Here is a 23,096-nt window from a genome sequence, read left to right on the forward strand (position 1 = left end):
TTTATCAAATACACTATATATCAATAATATTTAATCAATAACTCAACATATTCCCGATGCAATGTCAAATATTTAAAATTGTCACTGATTGTCAGTGTCTGACTGACAATAGGGCTCTTCATTCACAGTCATTTGTTTCGAGCTTCTGTCGTATGTTGTATAATATGTGTGTAATATTAATATACACAGATTATACATAATATGACAGAAGCTCGAAACAAATGACAATCGATGAAAAGCCCTATATATGCTGACAATATTATATTCGGCTGAGTGCGTTGTAAGACAAAGATAGATTTGGAAAATATTACCACGGCATTGTGTTCATTTTTTTCGAATCCTGGAAAAACCAATAAATATTTTTGAAAAATTTAAACACAGAATGAAAGACTAAATTATTACCGAGGGCCGAAAGTCCCTTAGAATAAATAAAAAGTTTATTTTCAATGATATATTTGAAATTAAAAATCACACTAAATTTTCTCTTAGTTTTTCACCCCTGTAACTTATTAAAATAAACATTATAGAAGTTCTCAGGGACTTTCGGCCCTCGCTAATAACGTTATCTTTCATTCTGCGTTTAAATTTTTCAAAAATACTTATTAGTTTTCTCAGGATTCGAAAAAATGAATCCCCATTTGAATAACATTGCAGCCGAAAATACGTACCGATCCTCTGAAAATTAAAATTAAACTTGTGTAGAAAATCAGACGTGTTTTTAGAATTTCTACGATTCCTCAAGGGAAAAGCAGTTGCGAGAAGGCCACAGTTCATAAAAAATTACGTATTAGCGTTATTTTTAACTTTTGGTATTAACTATTAAAATTAGTTGTGTATTTAAATAAAATACAATTAAAATGTTTAAAATACACTGCGCGTCAGAGAAAACGGGCACTCCAAAAAATGGGTCATTTTTGATGTCTCGTAATATCTCCTAAACCTGTTGTCCGATTTAAGTAATTTTTTTAATATCTTATTATAAGCATTATTCTTTAACAATATCGCTGTAATAATATTGTTTCTAAACAGGTAAATTTTCATTGTATACCGGGTGTACGAATCAAACTGTGTTTTTTCTCAAAGTTCGCAATACCCTGTGGAATATTCTAGCATTTGTAAAATACTGAAATAAAAACCCAACTATAGCCTCAGGTTTTCTTAACATTCCGTTTTTTGATTCATTAGCTTATGTTGGATAATACAAAAGTTAGGTACTTTAACAACTAGCCATGTTCTTCATCAGTACAGGGTGTTTCTAAACAAGTGCGACAAACTTTAAGGGGTAATTCTGCATTAAAAAATAATGACAGTTTGCTTTATAATCGTATATCCGCAAATGTTTCGTTTCCTAGATACGGGATGTTATTTTTTTCTTACAAACTGACGATTTATTTATTGTTTTAAAACCGGTTGAGATGTGCAAATAAAATTTGGAGGGTTTTAAGACGTAGTATTGTACATTTTTTGACATACCATTAGGAATTTTATATTTACCATTGGCGTGCATACGGGTAACATGATCGGTCATATTACCCGTATGCGCGCCAATGGTGAATATAAAATTTTTTAATTGCATGTCAAAAAATGCGCAATAAATATCTCTTAAACCCTACCAAATTTTATTTGCATATCTCAACCGGTTTTAGGGTAATAAATAAATCGTCAGTTTGTAAGAAAAAATTCAACATCCCGTATCTCGGAAACCAAGCATTTGCGGACATATGGTTATTGAGCAAAAGGTGATTATTTTTTCATGCAGAATCACCCATTAAAGTTTGTCGCGCTTATTTAGTAACACCTTGTACTGATGAAGAACATGGCTAGTTGTTAAAGTACCTAACTTTTCTATTATCCAACTCAAGCGAATGAATAAAACAATAGAATGTTAAGAAAAACCGGAGGCTATAGTTGGATTTTAATTTCAGTATTTTGTAAATGCTAGAATATTCTACAGGGTGTTGCGAACTTTGAGAAAAAAAACACAGTTTGATTCGTACACCCGGTATACAATGACAATTTACCTGTCTAGCAACAATATTATTACAGCGATATTGTTAAATAAGGCTATAACATATTAAACAAAATACTTAAATCGGACAACAGGTTTAGGAGATACGAGACATCAAAAATGACCCATTTTTGGGTTGCCCGTTTTCTCTGACGCGCAGTGTACATAATTATTTCGTTGAAATCATAATAATAGAATACTCTGGGCTAATTAGCAAAATACAAGGAAAAGTTATTTACCAGCAATTTTAATGCTGGAATCGCATCTTATGATTGTATATATTAATAATATAGGTATGCAAAGTTCGCAGATAGTGTGCTACATTTTTTATAAACAAAATGGCGTCAGAAAATCGTGTTTTTTTCAACTTTTGCTCTATACCTTCAAAGATTTTAACTTTACACCAAAAACACCCAAATAAAAATTCACCGTAATTAAATTTTGCATAGAGTCGTGTTTTTCCCGATTTACTTCGATGAAAACTTTCCCCGGAAAATGCGGGTTTTCCAACAAAATTTTTAATTTTCAACTAAAATTTTAGATAAGTAATTGTTAATCAATAATTAAATAACTTGGTACTGTAAAAGTTCTTTCCATATAAACTTACGTGCATAGAAATCGGCCCACCTAAAACTTTGGTCATTTTTGAAGTCTCGTATTTCCTAAACTTGTTGGCCGATTTAAGTAATTTTTTTAACATGTTATAGCGTTATTCTTCAATAATATCACTGTAATAATATTATTGCTAAACAGGTAAGTGTTATTTAATAACGGGTGTAACAATGATAGTGTGTTTTTTCCTCAAAGTTCGGAACACCCTGTGGAATATTCTAGCGTATATAAAATATTGAAATTAAAACTCAACTGTAGCCTTATGCTTTCTTAACATTTTGCTTTTTGATTCATTCGCTTATGTTGGATAATAAAAAAGTTAGGTATTTTAACAACTAGCAACGTTCTTCATCAATACAGGGTGTTTTAAAATAAGTGCGACAAACTTTAAGGGGAAATTCTGCATGAAAAATAATGACCGTTTCATTTATAAACATATGTCCGCAAATGCTTCGTTTTCGAGATACGTAATGTTGATTTTTTTTTACAAACTGACGATTTATTTACAGCTTTAAAACCGGTTGAGATATGCAAATGAAATTTGATGGGTTTTAAGAGGTAGTTATTGCGCATATTTGACATACAATTAAGAATTTTATATTCACCACTGGCGTGCATACGGGTCATATTATCCGGTCATATTACCCGTATGCACGCCAATGGTGAATATAAAATTCTTAACTGTATGCCAAAAAATGCGCAATAATTACCTCTTAATACCTATATACCCAATTTCATTTCTATATCTCATGCGGTTTTAGAGCAATAAATAAATCTTCAGATTGTACGAACAAATTTAACATCCCGTATTTCTGAAAAGAAGCATATGCGAACATATGATTATAAACCTAACGGTCATTATTTTTCATGCAGAATTACCCCTTAAAGTTTGTCGCACTTATTTAGAAACACCCTGTATTGATGAAGACCGTTGCTAGTTGTTAAAATACCTAACTTTTTTATTATCCAACATAAGCGAATTAATCAAAAAGCAAAATGTTAAGAAAGCCTAAGACTACAGTTGAGTTTTAATTTCAATATTTTATATAATATGCTAGAATATTCCACAGGGTGTTCCGAACTTTGAGTAAAAAACACACTATCATTGTTACACCCGATATAAAATAACGCTTACCTATTTAACAGTAATATTATTACAGCGATATTGTCGAAGAATAAGGCTATAACATAGTAAAAAAATCACTTAAATCGGCCAACAGATTTAGGAAATGCGAGACTTCAAAAATGACCAAATTTTTAGATGGGCCGATTTCTATGCACGTAAGTTTAGATTATAATTCCAGAAGCCAATGGAAATTGAATGAACAGTTTAGCAACAATTGAATTGTTAACTAAAAATTTACGGTCGCTTAATACCCACAATAATTATGATACATAAAAATCACTATGACTTTTGTATAAAAAGACACTGTCCACATCCAAAATTATAAACAAATGTACAAGGTGCTATTAAAAAATTAAAGTTGGGGTTTGTAACTAAGGGATGATGTTTTCTACGCCATATTATAAGTATATTATAAATGGAATAGATCAGTTTTTGTCCCATTCGAAAATCTCTATTCGTTTAAGAGATATAGCGTGGATAAATTTGTCTGGGACACCCTGTATACAGGCTTCAATTTATTCTTCCTTCATAGGCAATACGCATAGCTAACATGCCAAAGAAAAAAAGTGATATGGTGCCGATGTGTGCTTTTGCCCTAGGGGTGAGTTTCAACCCATCTCATGGGTGAAAAAATATATTTCCAAGATAAGTCCCGAAATGGATAAACTGACTAATCTTAAGCATATAATAATAATATCGTATGGCATTTTTGCCGGGGAGATCCTTTCGGATAGTTCCAGCGCCAATTACATCTTTAACCCTGTTTCAAGTAACTAGTGTCGATGTACACTAGCCCAGGGGGACCGACGGCTTAACGTACTCTCCGAGGCACGGTGAGACGGCTCGTGTCATTATTGGAAATGAAAATGGCTTGTCTTTGGCAGGGATCGAACCCACGTCTACTGGCGTATGAGGTCAGCGTTTATGCCGTTACCCACGGCCGCTCAAATCTTAAGCAACTTTTGTTCTATAGACTTTTTTCACCAAATCAATACTTTTCGAGTTATTTCCAAGTAAATATGTTCATTTTTCAACAAAATAACTACGTTTTTAGAAGATTTTTCGCAAATAACTCAAAACGTAGGCATTTTGTCGAAAAAAATATTCTTATCAAAACTATAGTCTATAAAAAAGTGAAAAAAACGAAAAGGTGTATATATTAGGTATCTATACCTAGCAAAAGCAGAGTTATAGCTAATGAAAACTAGGTTCATATTCGAAAAATTCCAAATAGAATAATTCAATGTAAAATATCAAAATAAAGAAGCATTCTTGGGAAGAAAACATATTACAACTTTTTTAAAGTGTTTAAAAAAAGCTTTATTTATGTTTTTATAAAAAAAATTTCTAGCATTAAATGTAACCAAATTACGATCAAAATAAAATTGGTACCTTTTGTTTTGGCAAAAAAAATCAGGAAGATCACCCCCCAATTAGCAACTTAAATGAAATTAATCGTTACCGCTTTACAAGTTACTTTACTTTTGTTGTGTTTATATGATCTGTAAGTTTCATCGATTCAAAGTGCTTATTTTTGAAGAAATTTAGTTTTAAAGTAAAATTTTTAAAAATTTTAATATTGAAAAAAATGCTTTTTTTCAAAATAACTTAAAAATTGTTAGAGATACCAAAAATCTTAAACAATAAAAAAAGTTGGCTTTACTTTTCTGAATATTTTGTATTTTTTGTTTTTCTGTAAGACAAAAATTGGTTAAGATTCGGTGTTTCTAAATTTGCATACACTCGTGATAAGTGACTCGTTCAATCCCTTTTAACTACAGCTCTTTCAAAAATAAGGACTTTGAACCGATAAAACTTACAGATCGTATGATCAATACATACGCGAGTAAAAAACTTGTGAAGTGGTAACAATTAAGTTCATTTGAAATGCTAATTAGGGGGTGATTTTCCCGATTTCTTGCCAAAAAAAAGAGACCAACTTTATTTTGAGCGTAACTTGTTTACTTTTGATGGTAAAATTTTTTTTAAACAAAAATGAGCATTTTTAAAACACTTTAAAAAAGGTAAAATGAGTTTTCCCCAAAAAAGTGCTTCGTTTTTTGGTTATGGCACGTTAAAATATTCGATTTGGAATTTGACGAATATGAACCTATTTTTCATTAGCTATAACTCTGCTTCTACTAGGTATGGTGACCTAATGTATAAACCATGTTTTTCACTTTTTTACGTGCTATATTTTTGATAAGAATTTTTTTCGGCCTAATACTTACTTTTTGAGTTATTTGCGAAAAACCGTCTGAAAACGTGGTTATTTTGTAAAAAAATTAACATATTCACTCGCAAATAACTCGAAAAGTATTAACTTGGTGAAAAAACTTTATAGAACAAAAGTTGCTTAGAATTAGTCATTTTATCCATTTCCGGACTTACTTGGAACATATATTTTTCACCCCTAGGGCAAAAGCACACATCAGCACAATATCACTTTTTTTCTTTGACTTGTTAGCTATGTGTATGCCAAATTTTATGTCAATCAAAGCGGTTCTTTAAAATTTAGAGGTTTTGCAATATTATACCTTTAAAGAACGTACTAACAGCACAACTCCAAATAAAATAAATGGTTGAATCGAACATCGAACACAATCGACAAACTTGTATAGACGCGTCAATGTGGATGAATGTGGATGAATCATCCCCGTTGTTCAACGAAGTTGAACGAAAGTAGAAATTAATTGTCTCAACTTCTTTCAACGTTCCATTTTGTTGAACGCTTTTATTGAATTCCAAAATATATGGTTCATTTTGGTTGAATCATCCACATTGTTCAACCGAATTGAATGGTGTATTTCCCACTTAAGCATGGTATACATCCATTGGTGAAACAATGAAATATGTGCTTTAATTGTAGTGGTAATTATTTGTAGATGTATTTACCAATATACTTCTTCTGGATCAAATTTCAATATAACATACCTCGTATTCAGTGCCGTAGCTCACGTAGCTGATAGGCCCGCAGGTGCCTTAAAGCTTAATACTTCTACTTTCTTTAAATTGGGGACCAAAACATATTTTACTATATAATAAGCATCAAAATAGGGAATTTCGAAGGAAATAATGAAGCGAGTAATTGATGTAACTCTTACTCTTTTCGGGTGCAATTTAGCGTTTCGTACTTGTAACGTGTGCAAGTAAAAAGGTAATTTTTTGGCGGTGGTTCTTTTGCTAGCTAAATATGATCCTGTTTTAGCTAAATTAATCGATAAAAACAATAACTTAAAAAAAAACAAATTTCTTGAGCCCCCAAATACAAAACCAAGTTATAAATTTGCTGGCTCAAGAAACTGAAAAACAAATTGATTAATTTATTAATAAGAGGCTACAGTAGCGATCAACAGGTAGCAACAAACACGTTCCAAGATTGCGGCTCTAATTTTGAATATTTTGTCGAGATATTGGACACACATATTCGTAATATAATAAAGAATGGCGGTACACAGCCCAATTTCAGAAATATGTTAGTACGTGGAAATTACGCTATAACTAAATAAAATATTGAAAAAAGAAGTCTGTACCGCCATTAAGAAGAAAAAAAATAAACTCTCTTCAAATAAACTTTTTTATCCCATGCCTAGATTTTGTGTAATCTTGGAACTACTAAAATTTTTTATTTCTAACAAGATATCGAACATATTATAATTAAATAACTAATTAGGCAGCATAGAGAAATTATCACTGTCATTTTGACAAACCTGTGTCTGATTTTCTGTAATCTGTTCTGTCATCTTTATCGATATCTGTTCAGTGCAGTAGTGTGTTAATTTAAGAATTCGTTTTTGTCGTTTCATGTGAAAGTAGTGTTTATTGATAGTCAATTTATTATATATTTGTTGTTGTAGTATAAGTTGTTGGCCTCTTTGAAAGAATAGATTTTTGTTAATTGTGAGTTTTAGCTATATGTAGGTAGGTAAGTATATTTTACGTAAAAATATTTCGAATTCTAATGCGAGTATATAAAGTTTTAGAAGGATTTTTTATTCTAAAAATATTATCAATAGTTTAACAAAATGGAAAAAGTAAATCAAACGAAAAATAAAGTGAAACTTTTCAAGAAAAAGTCCATTAAAAACTGTGCGAAAATCGAAATTTGTTTCGCTTCACAACAAAGAATGATTATTTATTATTGTTTTATTATTAGATATTTCATGCAAATACCTTTCTAAATACCTATCTTAACATAAAATTTTCACCCATTTTGGTTTATTTTTATAAATATCTATTTATTAATAATAAAATCGTTTTCTATTACTTCCACTTAGCGCGACTATGATATTGTCAAAATATTAATCTTATATAATGTCAAAAATTACCACTGTTGCCAAAGTTTATGATACTATCTACCGAAGTTATATTTTGTTGCTACCTCTTGATCGCTACTGTTTACTCTTAATTAAAAATATTTGTTTTTATTCAATAATAATTCTTGATACCACTCAAGCTATTTCGAAACACGATCAATTTAATTTTATTTTCCGTTATGTAACTTGAGATGAAAATATTTATCCTCTAAAGCAGAAGTTGTTGAAAATTTTTTGGGATTTATTCGCATGTTAGACCAAAGGGCAGAAGGTCTTGCAAATGAACTTTTAAAATTTATACAATCAAAGCACCTTTCCGTACACAACTGCAGAGGAAAGGGAAAGGGTTATGTTGGGGCAAGGGTTATGAGTGGTGTATATTCAGGTGTGTATAACTGACATAGAAAAAACAGCTTCCTATTCATTGTGCATCCCATAATCTGAACCTAGTGTTAAATGATGTCGTTGTTGGTGTACAGGAGTTGGTTTTTTTTAGGATATAATTAAAAAGATTATGTTTCTTTTAGTGCAAATATTAAAAGATAGGATGTACTATGTACTATTATGACTTTGGATCCATCGCGTTTGCCAACACTTAAAAGGTTATGTGAAACCCGTTGGTCATCCAGACATGATGCTGTTATGGCTTTGCGTTGAGCTTTCCGACAAGTAATGAAATCTTTAACAAAAATTTCATTGCTATCTTAATAATGATGAACAATTATAAGTTAATGCAGTATTGGAGCATATTATGAATAATTTTGAATTTGTCGTTAACATTACTATTCAATCTAAAATACTTAACTTTATTAGTCTAACATCAACACTTTTGCAATCTGAAATGGCAGAGTTAACCGTCGCGCCCTTCAACTTTTTGAAAAAACTCATTATAATCTTCTAGAAATGAGAAATTCGTTTTCCGAAACTATGGCAAAAGCAGCAGGAATAGCAGAATAGTGGAGTATTATACCGGAATTTAAAAATAAACGAATAAAACATATTAAAAAAATTTACGATGAGCTGAGCTGCGACGAAAAAATAACTTTTTGCAAAAAAAGTTTTGTAGTTAATGTTTTCAATGTAAATTTAGATATAATATCGCAACAACTTATTAAGAAGTTTGTCGGATTAAGATATGTACCTACATGTATAATAGGTTTTCATGTCTATTCATAACTAATGAAGACTTATTAAAAAAAGGCCAATTATTGTCATTTACACATATTTAATTATAAGTACTGTTATTAGTTGTCGTTATGTTTATAATACGGGGCCCACAAAAATTGTCGCGGGGGCCCCCTCAATCTTCAGCTACGCCACTGCTCGTATTATAAAATGAGTGTAATGCATTCATACACCGTTTAACATTTAAGAAAAAAATTGTGTGATAGTAATATAATAAATCACACTAAAGGTAATAGATATCGCATCACTATCTAAATTCGTTTGCCCTTTAACCCCTAAATATACTTTAGAATGACTTGATAAAGTTATCAATATTACAATATTATGATAGAAAGATATTTTTAAAGAATCTCTTGAAGTGAAAGGTTGTAGGTTATTTAAAGTAATTAGTAAGTTACTAAATTAACTAGTTGTAATGTTAACAATTACTATAAGAGAAGGTCAAGAATAATTCAACAATAAATAAATGGTGATTTTCAAAAATAGAGGTAAGATTTTAATACTGTTAATAAAGATATAGAATAAATAAAGTTCGATTGATTTATCTTTCTCCTTCTTCTTCTTCTTCTTCTTCTTCAGCCTGTTTGCGTCCACTCCTGGAGAAAGGCCTCCCCATGAGTTCTCCATTCTCCTCTGTTTTGTTCTATTTGGTGCCAGTTTCTTCCCATTTTTGCTTTGATGTCGTCTTCCTCTACTACAACTGTGCTCGCGTCCTCTGTGTCATGGTCTCCATTCCATAGGTCATAACTGGTAGAATACAACTGTTGAATACCTACCTACCCTTTTATAAAAATGAATAAACATTTGCATTTCGTTGAAAAACGAAACCAAAGCCGTCTTATATTTCAGTCCGCTTAGAGAGCGCTACAAAGCACTCTGACCGGTTTCAAAACTCGTTGGTTTATCATTAGAGAATGCATATGTAGCTTTCAATCTCTAAACCAACTGAAAAATTGCAACTAACGAAATGGCATGGGTGTCTTAGCGATATTTGCTAGAAACAAGTCAAAGTTTTCAATGTAATAAAATATAAAATACCTACCCTTTTCTTTATATTTATTTGTACCTTTTTTTAACACATCACTGAGTGTTGAATACTCTACTCACTGTACTGCTGCTCAAGTCATTCGGATTCTTCTAGTTATCTTTGCCGTTTGATTACGTTTGTCTAGTTTGATAATAACCGGCCGCATAATAACTGGCAAAATAGCACGAAAAATGGATAACGTATTCAGTTGTGAGATAAAAAGAAATGAAACTAGTCGAGCTGGGAAATATAGCGATATTAACCTATTAACCTATAAATTTATATTATATTGATTGTTTCCCACCTTTAGCCGTATCGGACAAGTTTGGCAACTACCACAGTGACAGTTTTACTTGACATACTCCTCTGATACGTGTAAAGGTGGGAAACAATCAATATAAATAAATTTATAGGATTTTATAGCTAAATCTCCCACCTCCGTTTTATTTTTTTTTATCTCACAACTTAATAGGTTTTCCATCTTTTGTGCTATTTTGCCGGTTGTTAGCGCGCTCATCACTGTATAGGTACTCGTTGATACTTTCGATCTTACTTCCATCTCACTTTAAATCACTTTTGTTTTATTTAAAATCTTTAAAAATCCGAAATTGGATTAACGGATGTTTTCACGGCCAAGATTTGGACTGGTTTTTAAGAGGGATCAAAATTATGTAATAAGCATAATTTTAAAAAATTCTAATAATTTATTGTGTATTATAGGGGAGTGCAATTAGAACGAAAACATCCATTGTTTCCAAAAAATTCAAACAAGCTTATATTTTTCTAAAACTTTTTTTGTTAGTTTATATACAATGTTAAAGTAAAAAGTTCTACTCGCTTGATTTGGCCGCTAATTGTTTATTAATTGTTTAAACAATAACAATTGTTTTGTATAAATAATTTTAAAAATATCGTTAAATTCATCATTTTACTTTGATCAAATATTTTGTTTTTGATTATGCATTTATCGAATATGGCATTGCAATTTGAAAATTCTTATACAGAAGCTCTTACACAGTGTGTCTGCGTAACTAGGAACCACATGGAAAACTTTTTAAATATGAATTTCGTTAAAGAGTAAAGTACCTTTATATTCCAGAATATCAAAAAATGCTATTATGAAAAGTTGTTTGGAATTAGAGACTATGTCTAGATATGCAATAACATCATTCTAATGGAAAAATAAATTCAATTTTTTCTCAAATTACTCATCATCATTTTATTACAATTATGATAACTATTTTATTATCACTTTTACGAAAAAAAGTTATTCTTCATAAAATGCTCTCCCTGGTCTAAAATCTGAGCTACAACCATCAGATATCAAACTTTTTTAATTTTATACGAGGTATGTAAAAAATATGAATTTTTTTAAGAGTTAAGTGCCTTTATTATTCACAATATTGTAATTAGAAGGATGTAATTAAACACTAAAACAAATTTTTTAATTCCAAACAACTTCTCCTAATAACAATTTTCGATATTGTGAAATGTAAAGGTACTTTACTCTTGAGTGAAATTCATATTTTTTGACATACCTCGTATATCATTAATTAAATTTGATATTTGATGATTGCATCTTATAGTAGGGGAGTAAAGTATGCTAAATTTACAGTCACTCGAGCGCTATGGGGACCAATTGGGTTGTGATTATTAGGTCCTAAAATCAAAAAAAGTTAAGTAAAATTTTCCATTTTAGCGGGCGCTTGTCATTTTTTAATTCAATTTCCCATTTCCAACAATGGTTTTTTGCGATTATAGCGCCATCTATCCATAATTCGAAAAAATGTCTCGAATAAAAGTTGCTTATTTTTACGTAAAGAATCCAAATTTGCATTAAAAATTTGGGGGTCCCATTTAAGATTTTAAAGTAACCCCCCACCCCGTCCCCATGGGGGTCGTGTTTGGTACCATTCGATAGATTTTTCAAAAACATTTTGAAAGGGTATTTTGCAGTTTTTCCATCTGATGTTGATTTTGCGAAATATCGCGGGGTTTGTATTTAAAATTTTAAATTTACCCCCACCCCTCTCCGTGGGGAGTCATGTTTAGTACCATTCGATAGATTTTTGGAGAATATTGAAGACGTATTTTTTAGTTTTTCGATCTGACGTTCCTTTCGCGAAATATTCGCTTTTCTTTTGTGAAAATTTTTGACCCACCCATTTCCTTACGCCCCGCTCAAATCGTTAGATTTTGTAAATATACACTCTATTTCATGTACTTAACTTACCTTATCTTAATCTGACAATTTCGAGTATTTTTAACCATAGATATTATTTTTCTGGCCCCCCTTAACGAACTTCCCTGTGTTAAGAGCCAATATATGGTAGAGGTACATCTGCAGGGTACCAGGTTTCTCCCATATGATAATCTGACGCGCTCGAGTAACTGCAAAAATCCCCTCTTGGGCTCCCCTACCATTAGATTATATAGGGTGAGGCAGATAACTGGCCTATTAGACATATCTCGAGAACTAAAGGTAAGAGAATCGTGAAAATTGGAATACAGGGGTTTTGAAGAATGGTCTATTAAATGAAAATATTTTCATCTCTTTGCAACTTCCGGTTATACCGGAAGTTGCTTATAACTTCGTTTTTTTAAATGGGATATATTTTTACATTTTTGGATTCTCTTCGATGTCTTCTTTCTTAAAATATAAGGTTTTGTAATATTATACAGGGTATTTTAAAAGATAATTACGTTTTTTTATTAATTTCGTAGCAAAATTCACACCCTGTAGAATTGTAGTAGTTTGACATCTAAAACTCTACTTACGTTCAAATGATTTTTAATATACTCTACTATTGTTAAGAATCATTAGTATAGCTAAATTTTTAATTTTAGTATACAGGGTTGGTCGAAACTCGGAATGAGTATTTTCTGAGTTTTCTTAAATGGAACACCCTGTATTTTTGTATTGTAGTGAAATGATATTTTATAGTACTTTTATATTTCTTAAGCATTCCCTATACCTAACTGCTTTAATTTGTGAGTTATTGGTGATTCAAGCTAAGCATTAATTCCAACAAAAAATACGTAAAATTTTATTAGGTTGGCCGTGAAAATACTCAATCCCAAATAATTTTTCAGAAATAAATACATATTAATCCAGACTGGTCCTTAAAATTACCAATAATGGTTTAGCTATCGAAATACCTACTTAGTTAAGATTGTTGGTGCGATTAACAATTAAGCACAAATTAAAGCAGTTAGCTATAGGGAATGCTTAAGAAATAAAAAAGTACCATAAAATATCATTTCATTACAATACTAAAATACAGGGTGTTCCATTTAAGAAAACTCAGAAAATACTCATTCCGAATTTCGACCAACACTGTATACTAAAATTAAAAATTTAGCTATACTAATGATTCTTAACAATAGTAGAGTATATTAAAAATCATTTGAACGTAAGTAGAGTTTTAGATGTCAAACTACTACAATTCTACAGGGTGTTAATTTCGCTACGAAATTAATAAAAAAAAACGTAATTATCTTTTAAAATACCCTGTATAATATTACAATACCTCATATTTTAAGAAAGAAGACATCGAAGAGAATCCAAAAATGTAAAAATATACAGGGTGTCCCATTTAAAAAACGAGGTTATAAGCAACTCCCGGTATAACTGGAAGTTGCAAAGAGATGAAAATATTTTCATTTAATAGATCATCCGTCAAAACCCCTTTATTCCAATTTTCATGATTCTGTTGCCTTTAGTTGTCGAGATATTTCTAATAGGCCCTTTATTTGCCTCACCCTGTATACGATGCAGAGTATTATATAAAGAAAAACTGTTTTCGTAAAACTGATAATAAAAAAGTTATCAATAGGTTCCAAGTTACGCAGGCATACTGTATGAGCTAAAAAAATTTTTTTGCTGAACATTTATTATTGTTGAAGCTTATTATTAAATGTATTTTAGGTAAGTTTTACAGGAAAACTTTTGATCACTTTGTATAAACATTTTTTTAGCTGGTAGTTTTCGGTTTTTGTATTACATTTTTGTTATCTTTCTTAATTTTCTTAAAAAGAAATAGTTTATTTAATTTCTAAAGTAAAATAATTTAGTGAAATTTAAAAATTACATCCTAGGCTTTAAAAAAGCACTTATAAAGCTGTAATATATGTGTTCAAACTTGAGTAATACCGTCTTAAAGTGGTGGTAATTCTATAAAACTAAGAAGATTTCAAAAATTACATTTTTTGAGACGTCATATCATTTGAATTAAATTTTTGAGATTTTTTTTGAATGAAACATCATTTACTAAGATGCTTGAAAGGTAAATTGAGAGATTTACCTCTCAATTATTATTCAAAAGTTATAAGAAAAATTGTATTAGTTACAAATTGTTAAATCATTTTTAAATAAAATTCATGTAAGGCTCACTTTCCGCCCATACCGTACTTATGCCCATACATTTTGTTTCTTTCTATTATAACCATAAGATAGCTTAATTATTCTTCTTTCATGTTCAATTTGTAAAATTTCATTAGTTAAAGAATTACATTAAAATAACTCAACCGTACACTTCGCCGTACGTTAGTTTACAGTGCGCCAATATTTGTGAGAAGGGTGACTTTAGCGTTGTAAATAAAAAATTATAGAAGATACAGATTTAATTTTAGAAAATTCTTTATATAAGGCTTTTTTTGTAAAGTTTTCTGAATTTTTCAATGGTCAATTAATTTTTTTTTGTAAAATTTATATTTTCGGAGTTATTTAAAAAACATCTAATTTCGTAGTTCATTTGTTTAATAAAAAATAAAGCACCCACTTCTCGAGCAGAACTTTTTGATATGTTGTTTATTAAACATTTCTTAATGAAATTACAAAAAGTTCTATCTTGTTTGATTTTTCCGAAGTGAAAATCTATATGCATTCCCCTATTAAATTTTCTTCTATTTTTTAGGACCTGGAAAGTGTGGGTTTAGTATTATTATTTACTTACTTTGTTTTTCCTTTATGGTCGTTCTTTAGCTATAATTTTGTTTTTCGGAATTTTCCTTTATTTAATTTTCTAAAATATCTTTGAGGACTAGTACGTACTATCTTTTTTCTTCTTATTTGCTAATTTGATACAGGTATTATGTTATCATGAGGCATCACAAGTTGATATGCCGATAGTCCTCCATTTTTAGATCTTCCGCCATTCTTGCATTATCTGATAGTGGAACGTTAATGGATGATGTGGTCGGCGTACCTCGTAGAGCAGCGTTTCCCAAACTTATTTTTCCGTGGCCAGGTTATTTTTGTGCTTATCCTTCGTGACCCACTAATTTTTTGCATAGCCTGGTGTGTGTACAAAAAAACATATTTAAATATTTATTACAGCTTTATATTTATATTTTAATAAAGAATCATTTGCTCAAACAAAAATGTAATACTTAAACAAAATAATAATCAAATATTAATGAGAAGTAGATGTTAAATTTTTAAGGAAAAGCAGTGTTAAAAACCCTACCTCACACTTATAGGTCGTAACAAAAGGAATTAGAAATTTTATCGCCTTTTCTGCTAAAACTGGGTACCTACTCCTGGCCGAAAAACAGCCAAAAATCTATCAGTGGTATTTTTCTAATATGTCTTTGAGTGCCCTATCACAAGATAGTTCAATTACTGACTGAACATCTAAATCCGAAGTTCTGTCACGGATTATACGTCCACTGTAAATGGATACCTTATCCATGCCGCTTTGTTGCTGTGGATGGGGGAAAGTATTCCTTCAGATTTGTCTCTTGCGTCCAGTCCTATCGGGTGTTTCCTGAAAGCCGCTGAAATCTCATCCGACAATGAATTTACGATATTATTTTTTTGTAGTTCAGTTAGCTTTGCAAAAGCTTTGTAATTTCCTGCTTCCGCGCGACGTGTCTACAAATTAAGTTTTATTGTTGCAGCTTTCACCTTCTCTTGTACTTTAAATACAAGTTACATTGCTACCTTGAAATGTCATATTTAAATTGTTTAAGAAGTCAAAAATATCACAAAGGTAGGCTACCTTGATTAACCAATTGACATCATGAAAACTCTCTTTAAATTGAAATATTGCATCCCTAGCCGTTGGTGGATGTGCTTCCAAGAATATTGAAATTTCTTCCTTCAATTCAATAGGTCTTTCTAAAACATTCCTTTTTGATAGCCAACGCACTTCGCAGTGCAAAATAAGATCTTCATGTTCACATCCTATTTCTTTTCACAAAGCAGAAAATACTTTGTGAGTTCAGTGAACGAGATTTTATGAAGTTTAAAAAATTTACACTCTCCTTCATAGATTCGGTTAAAATCAGTGGCATTTTTTTGACAGCTAATACTTCTCTGTGGATGCTAAATGCACCCAAATGCATTCTGGTGCTAAGGCTTTGATCCCAGGAAAAAGTACAGTACCAGTGCGTGCCATTGTCCGTGATCCATCGCTACTAAGTCCCACACATTTATTTTATTCAATTCCATTATCACTAATGTAGCTAGCAAACAGATTAAATATTTCTTCAGCTGTTGTTCTTGTTGACAAAGATTTACAAAATAGAAATTCTTCGTGAATAGTATTTTTAAAATCGTGTCTTACAAAACATATTAGATTAGCATTATCTGATATGTCTGTACTTTCATCAAGTTGCAAGGAAAAATAGTTATAGTCCTTTAAGTGACATAATAGTTTCTTCAATATTATCTGCTATCTCCACAATCCTACGCTTCAATATGTTATTTGATAGAGCCAGCGAATTCACTTCTTGCTTTTCCTGCTTTTCATCACATATTATCCGAGATGCTAATATTTTCATTGGTAGAACTATTAATTTCTTGGCAATTGTGTGTGGATAACCTGTTTCAACAATTAATTTTGATATTTCATAAGAAGTCAGTACAAGGTTTTCAGATTGAGCGTTCTGAGAAAATTCAAACACATATTCTTTATGGTAGCTATTAATTCTCTTTTTATTTATAAAAAAAACCTGTTCGGCAAAGCCAGGCGACCCGGCATTTTGCTTTCGGGGCCCGGTACCGGCTCGCGACCCACCATTTGGGAAACGCTGTAGTAGAGTATCTGCCTCTGGTGCTTTTATCTTTCACGTGAGCCTGTATTGCGACCTTCACAAGTAAATTCCATAAAAATCCATGTCCAAAATAGGCTATTACGTATTTGTTCTATGTGTCCTTAACATTTTCATTGATGTTCAGTTGTTGACTAGTATTGTGGCATTTGTTCTGCCGGCTTCCAATCTTTTCAGATTCTCAAATCTAATGTTCAGATCAGAATTGTCAGATCTCAATTCTCCAGCAGAACAGCTCTATGCTGTTTTTCTTGATTTTCTTGAGGGTCCGACATTCCGATGCATATAGAAAAACTGGAAACACAGGACATCTGACCTACACTGATATGATGGCTTCTCCAGATTTTAGTCAGCTATTTCATTCTCTGCTATTGATGTTTTCTGTCTTATTTCTCTAGCGCATCCACCTGCGTTAGTTATCGTGGCCCTAAGGCTATACTAGGTGTCCTACAATCTTGATGTTATTACTTATTTTAGTTCTACAGGGTGATTTATTAGTAGGGTAAAGCTCAATAGATCCGCTATAGTAATAGATAGCAATAAAAATTAATAACAAAAATTTTAGCCACCTTTAAGCTTCATATTACAAAATTAGTTAGAATGCTACAGGGTATTCGATAACACAGTGGCAGACCTAACTTATGTTTTTTTAAATAGAACACCCTATATTTTATTTTATATTCGAAATCCTGTTAACTTCTCCATCACAAAAGTATAAAGGTTTGCAATGTTATACAGGGTATTTACAAAGTTATAACCAATTTTGTATGAAAATCGTAACAAGTTCAACTCCCTGTATAAATAAAAATAAGCACAACAGCAATGGTTTCTTAATGCCATATTTTTTTATTTATTGTCATAATTTTTAAGAATTATTGATATTGCTAATTTTCTTTATATCAAATACAGGGTGAGTCAAAACGCAAGTACATTATTTTCTCAGTAATGTTAAATAGAACACCCTGTATTTTATATCATTATTGAAAAGTAACATTAACGTACTTTAATTAACATTCCCTATGCCCAAATTGATTAGTTTTCGAGACATTTTCATTTTTCAGAGCAAATTATTTTAGGTGTTTAAATTTATCTAAATTTTAAGTAAGCCATGAATGAATTGACAATTGAAGATTACCGAATTGATAATTCGGTAATCAATGTAACACTGTAGCAAATAGTGAAATAAAAATAATTTATTAGTAATACAGTTTACAAACAAAAACACAACCACTACATGCAACATTTTTGAAACAATTAAAAACTATCTTTTTATGTAAATGCAAAAAATAAACAAAGAAAATTAGTAATAAATTTTACAAAAAAACACACAAACACAAAATTCAATATTTTGTGAAGACAATTAAACACTACTTTTGTATGTAAATGTAACAATGTAACACATAAAGAACGAAACATAATTTATCAGTAATACATTTTGCAAAAAAACATGTTTGAAAAAATTATAAGCTACTTTTAATAAAGTATTTTTAATATTTAATTACATAAGGTGTTCAAAATTATCTCCTAACACATTTATGTACACCTAAAAACGATCATTGAATGAGCTACTTACTCTACGGAGCATTTGTAAATTAACACATCGAAATACACTTTGTATTCTATTTTTCATCTCATCCCTTGTTGTTGGAGGTATTTTATAAACTTCATTATTAACGTAACCACAAAAAAATCGGTCCAGTTTATTAAATTCTGGTGATTTGGGTGGCCACGCTACTGGTCTATTGAAAAATGAAAATATCTCGAAAACTAATAAATTTAGACAAAGGGAATGTTATCTAAAAATTAAAGTACGGTAATGGTAATTTTCAATAGTGATATAAAATACAAGGTGTTCCATTTAAAATTACTGAGAAAATAATGTACTTGCGTTTTGACTCACCCTGTATTTTATATAAAGAAAATTAGCATTATCGACCATTCTTGAAAATTTTGACAATACGTTAAAAAACACGGCATTAATAAACCATTGTTGTTTTGCTTATTTTTATTTATACAGGGAGTTGAACTTGTTACGATTTTTATATAAAATTGGTTATAACTTTGTAAATACCCTATATAACCTAACAAACCTTTATATTTTTGTGATGGAGAAGTTAACAGGATTTCGAATTTAAAATAAAATATAAGGGTGTTCTATTTAAAAAAACATAAGTTTGATCTGCCACTGTGTTATCGAACACCCTGTAATATTCTAACTTCTAACTAATTTTTTAATGTGAAGCTCAAAGGTGGCTAAAATTTTTGTTATTAACTTTTATTGCTATCTATCACTATAGCGGAGCTATTGAGCTTTACCCTACTAATCAATCATCCTGTATATTATTATCATGCAGTGGGTATGCAGCCAAAATTTTTATTAGTAAATTTTTGTTTTTGGCTTTATGAATTCTGACTACCTATACAAATAGTTTTCTTTTAAATAATATCACAATCATTCCATGAATGTCTCATAAAAATGATCAAATTTAATTTATAAATTCTAAAAAAATATTTTTTTTTTCCCCTCAAAATTTGGCGAATGGGGCAGTCGCCCGGCTTGCCCGCCCCCTTATCCAGCACTGGTAACAGCAAATGTAGGATACATTTTTTAACAAGTTTTTAGTTGAGACGTATAAGTTATTAGAAAGAAATTGCTTAATATACTTAATTTACCTTTTCTATATTTATGTTAATGTGTTTGGTCATTAGAAGTAATTAACAGTGCTTATAGGTACTCGCTTTGATGTGCTTATTAAAAATCATAATGACACAAACGCTTTGTTAAGCCAGGATTATTTATATTAACAGGGTTGTTGTTTAGTGGTTTGTTTTTATTTGCAGGTATAATCATGAACACTAAATTGTACTATATCTTGGCCTGTCTTGCAAATTATTTCTTATTATGTTCTACTGCAGTATCAGGTAAGCATCTCTCATATACATAGTTATCTATTAATAAATCTGTTTATTGCATTGGAAATAAAAAAATGTTCGTTTGAATGAAATTTTGTAACTAATTTGGGGTAATTAATGGCCACTGAATTCAACTCTGAAAGCTCTAGTTTTTAATATTGTTCTGAAGCTCTTTAATTTTTTTGTGGCATCTTATGAAATTTACTATTTTACTACTTGGGAAATAGCCACAATTTAAGTTGGAAATGAAATTAGACCAGGGCGGATCTGTGAAAAAACGTCTATTTTTGGATGTGCGAGGTGGCATTCGGATTTTTGCAGATAAAGTTAGGTGACAATTTCAACAATAATAATTGACTTATATTTAAACATTTCGAAAAACATCGATTTTTTTCTACTTTCTTTGCTTATAACTTTAAAACGATTCATTTTGGAACAAAGTTGTAGAGAAATAAAACAAAAATAATTAAATTTTGTAGATATTATAAACGACTGGTTAAAAATATCTTAAATTATTACCCTTTCTGGAAAATAGCAATACATACAAAATAAGGGGGCAAAATAAGCCTATTTTTTTTTCAATGTTTTTCAACACTTTGGTTGCACTTATAACTTTTGTAATTCGCTTAGAAAATTCTTACAACATACTTAAATCGTTCGCCAAATTTCATTAAAATCGACCTTATAGATTTGAAGAATAATTTTGCAATCTAATTTTTTTTTTAAGTTCATATTTTTGGAAACTTTTTGGAGAAAAAGTAGACCATTTAGAAGTTTGCTAATTTTTTTACACATAAAGAGGTTCTCTACCTATCTAATACTCTTTACAGAATTAAAATCAGATTATTTAAGCGGCCTCAGCACTGTTTTAAAGTTATAAACAATTTTTTGGCTTATAAACAAATACAGTGAGGACGTTTGAGTTGGCATAAATTTATTTTCTCGAGAATAGGCGTCTCTGGAGATAAATCCCGAAAAATTATAATTTAAAAATAAAAATCGATATGTTTCGGGATTTATCTCAAGACTCGACCATTCTCAAGAAAATGAATTTATTCCAACTCAAACGTCCTCACTGTATTTGTTTATAAACCAAAACATTGTTTATAACTTTAAAACAGTGCTGAGACCGCTTAAATAATCCCATTTTAATTCTGTAAAGTGTATTAGATAGGAAGAGAACCTCTTTATATGTAAAAGATTAGCAAACTTCTAAATAATGTACTTTTTGTTCAGAAAGTTTTTAAAACATTTGAACTTTAAAAAAAAATTTTAATTGCAAAATATTATGCAAAATCTATTAAGTCGATTTTAATAAAATTTGGTGGACGGTTTAAGTATGTTGTAAGAATTTTCTAAGCGAATTATGAAGGTTCTAAGTGCAACCAAAGTGGTTGAAAAACATTGAATAAAAACAGTTTTTTTGCCCTCTTATTTTCTATTTATTGCTATTTTGCAGAAAGGGAAATAATTTAAGGCATTTTCTTTTCCTACGACTTTGTTCCAAAATGAATAGCTTTAAAGTTATAAGCAATGAAGCTAGATCAAAATCGATATTTTTATTTAAATTTTTTTATTAATGTTCCGGGTATATTTGAGAAGGAGCATAAGGCAATTATAATTATTGAAGTTGTCACCTAACTTCATCTGCAAAAATCCGAATGCCATCTCTCACATCCACCTCAAAACAGATCCGTCCTGCTCTAAATTTGTTTGACGTTTATAATAAATTGGGTCTATTGAATAACAAGAAGTATTTGCTTTTACTTCTTTGTATTTAAGTATTTACTTAATAGTAATTGAATAAAGCCGTTTCTTTAATGCTTTTTATTCAATAGACCCAATATGTCTATAATTTTTATATTTAGCAGAATGCCGTAGGACGTGGTTACTCATATTAAAAGATGAAATCAATTGAAAGCAAATCCCACGATTAGTAAGTCAATAGCATAATCGAGGATACATACCTAATTTATATTTATTACATATTATATTATTATATTTATTATGTATTATTAATATTATTTATATTTTAAAATAACATACATACAAAATCAGAGTTTGGTGTTAATTTTGAGAGTAAACTGAATGTAAGACCAAATACTTACCATATCGGGGTAGTATCATGAGGTTGTTTACTGGTTTTCCTCGTGATTTACTATGGGATCACTAACACGAGAATTTTCCTCTCATAAGAGCACGTGGTTGTCTTTTGAAAGACAAATCACATGCTATAATTTTTCTCACGGATATTCTTAAGGTAAAGTTGATTTTATATAATTAAATGAACTATCTCATTAAAATAATTTTAATTGAAAAATCCTTTAAAAAAGGTATACGATTTATTAAAATCCCTTTAAGGTACTTGTACACTTTAGAAGACCAAAAATAATCATTTTTTTCAAGAATTTTTTTCTCAGAAACTTTATTAACCCTCGTAAAGCGGTGCGTAGATTCTTACGTAAACAACGGTGCGGGGTGCATTTGCACCTTATCTGTATATCCATTTTTTTAATATGTGAACGTCGGGGAAATTGATTTGAAAGATAATTGGGACTTGTTTATTATAGTATGAAACATAATTTTACAAACAAAGTACCCATTTCTTCTTAAAAAAAAATTATTATCGTTGCAAGATAAACACATGAAATTTTTCACAGAGTGAGCGACACAAAGTTTTTACACATAATACAGTTATGTCGGGACTTTCGGTCTTTTTTCTCTGACATAAGTAACACCGACCTTATCCCGTAGCTCTGTTAGCTCCAAGTGGAACACCAGAAACGCCCAATTGAGGATATGAAATTTTCATCATTTGCACAATACAGTCATTTTTCCAAAAAATCACGTAAA

At 30.4% G+C, this 23,096-nt stretch overlaps 1 protein-coding gene across 1 annotated transcript in view; it reads left to right on the forward strand.

The window, feature by feature from the left end:
• The first annotated feature begins 9,572 nt into the window (after nt 1–9,572).
• Nucleotides 9,573–23,096, forward strand: part of LOC126879447 (nose resistant to fluoxetine protein 6-like) — a 106,693-nt gene continuing 93,169 nt past the window's right edge. The window contains exons 1-2 of the mRNA XM_050642466.1: nt 9,573–9,735; nt 20,172–20,252. Coding sequence (XP_050498423.1) covers nt 9,714–9,735; nt 20,172–20,252 — 103 coding nt within the window. The 5' untranslated portion in view covers nt 9,573–9,713. The remainder of the gene's footprint in view (nt 9,736–20,171; nt 20,253–23,096) is intronic.

Source organism: Diabrotica virgifera, chromosome 1, assembly GCF_917563875.1.
Source record: "Diabrotica virgifera virgifera chromosome 1, PGI_DIABVI_V3a".
Classification (NCBI taxonomy): Eukaryota; Metazoa; Arthropoda; class Insecta; order Coleoptera; family Chrysomelidae; genus Diabrotica; species Diabrotica virgifera.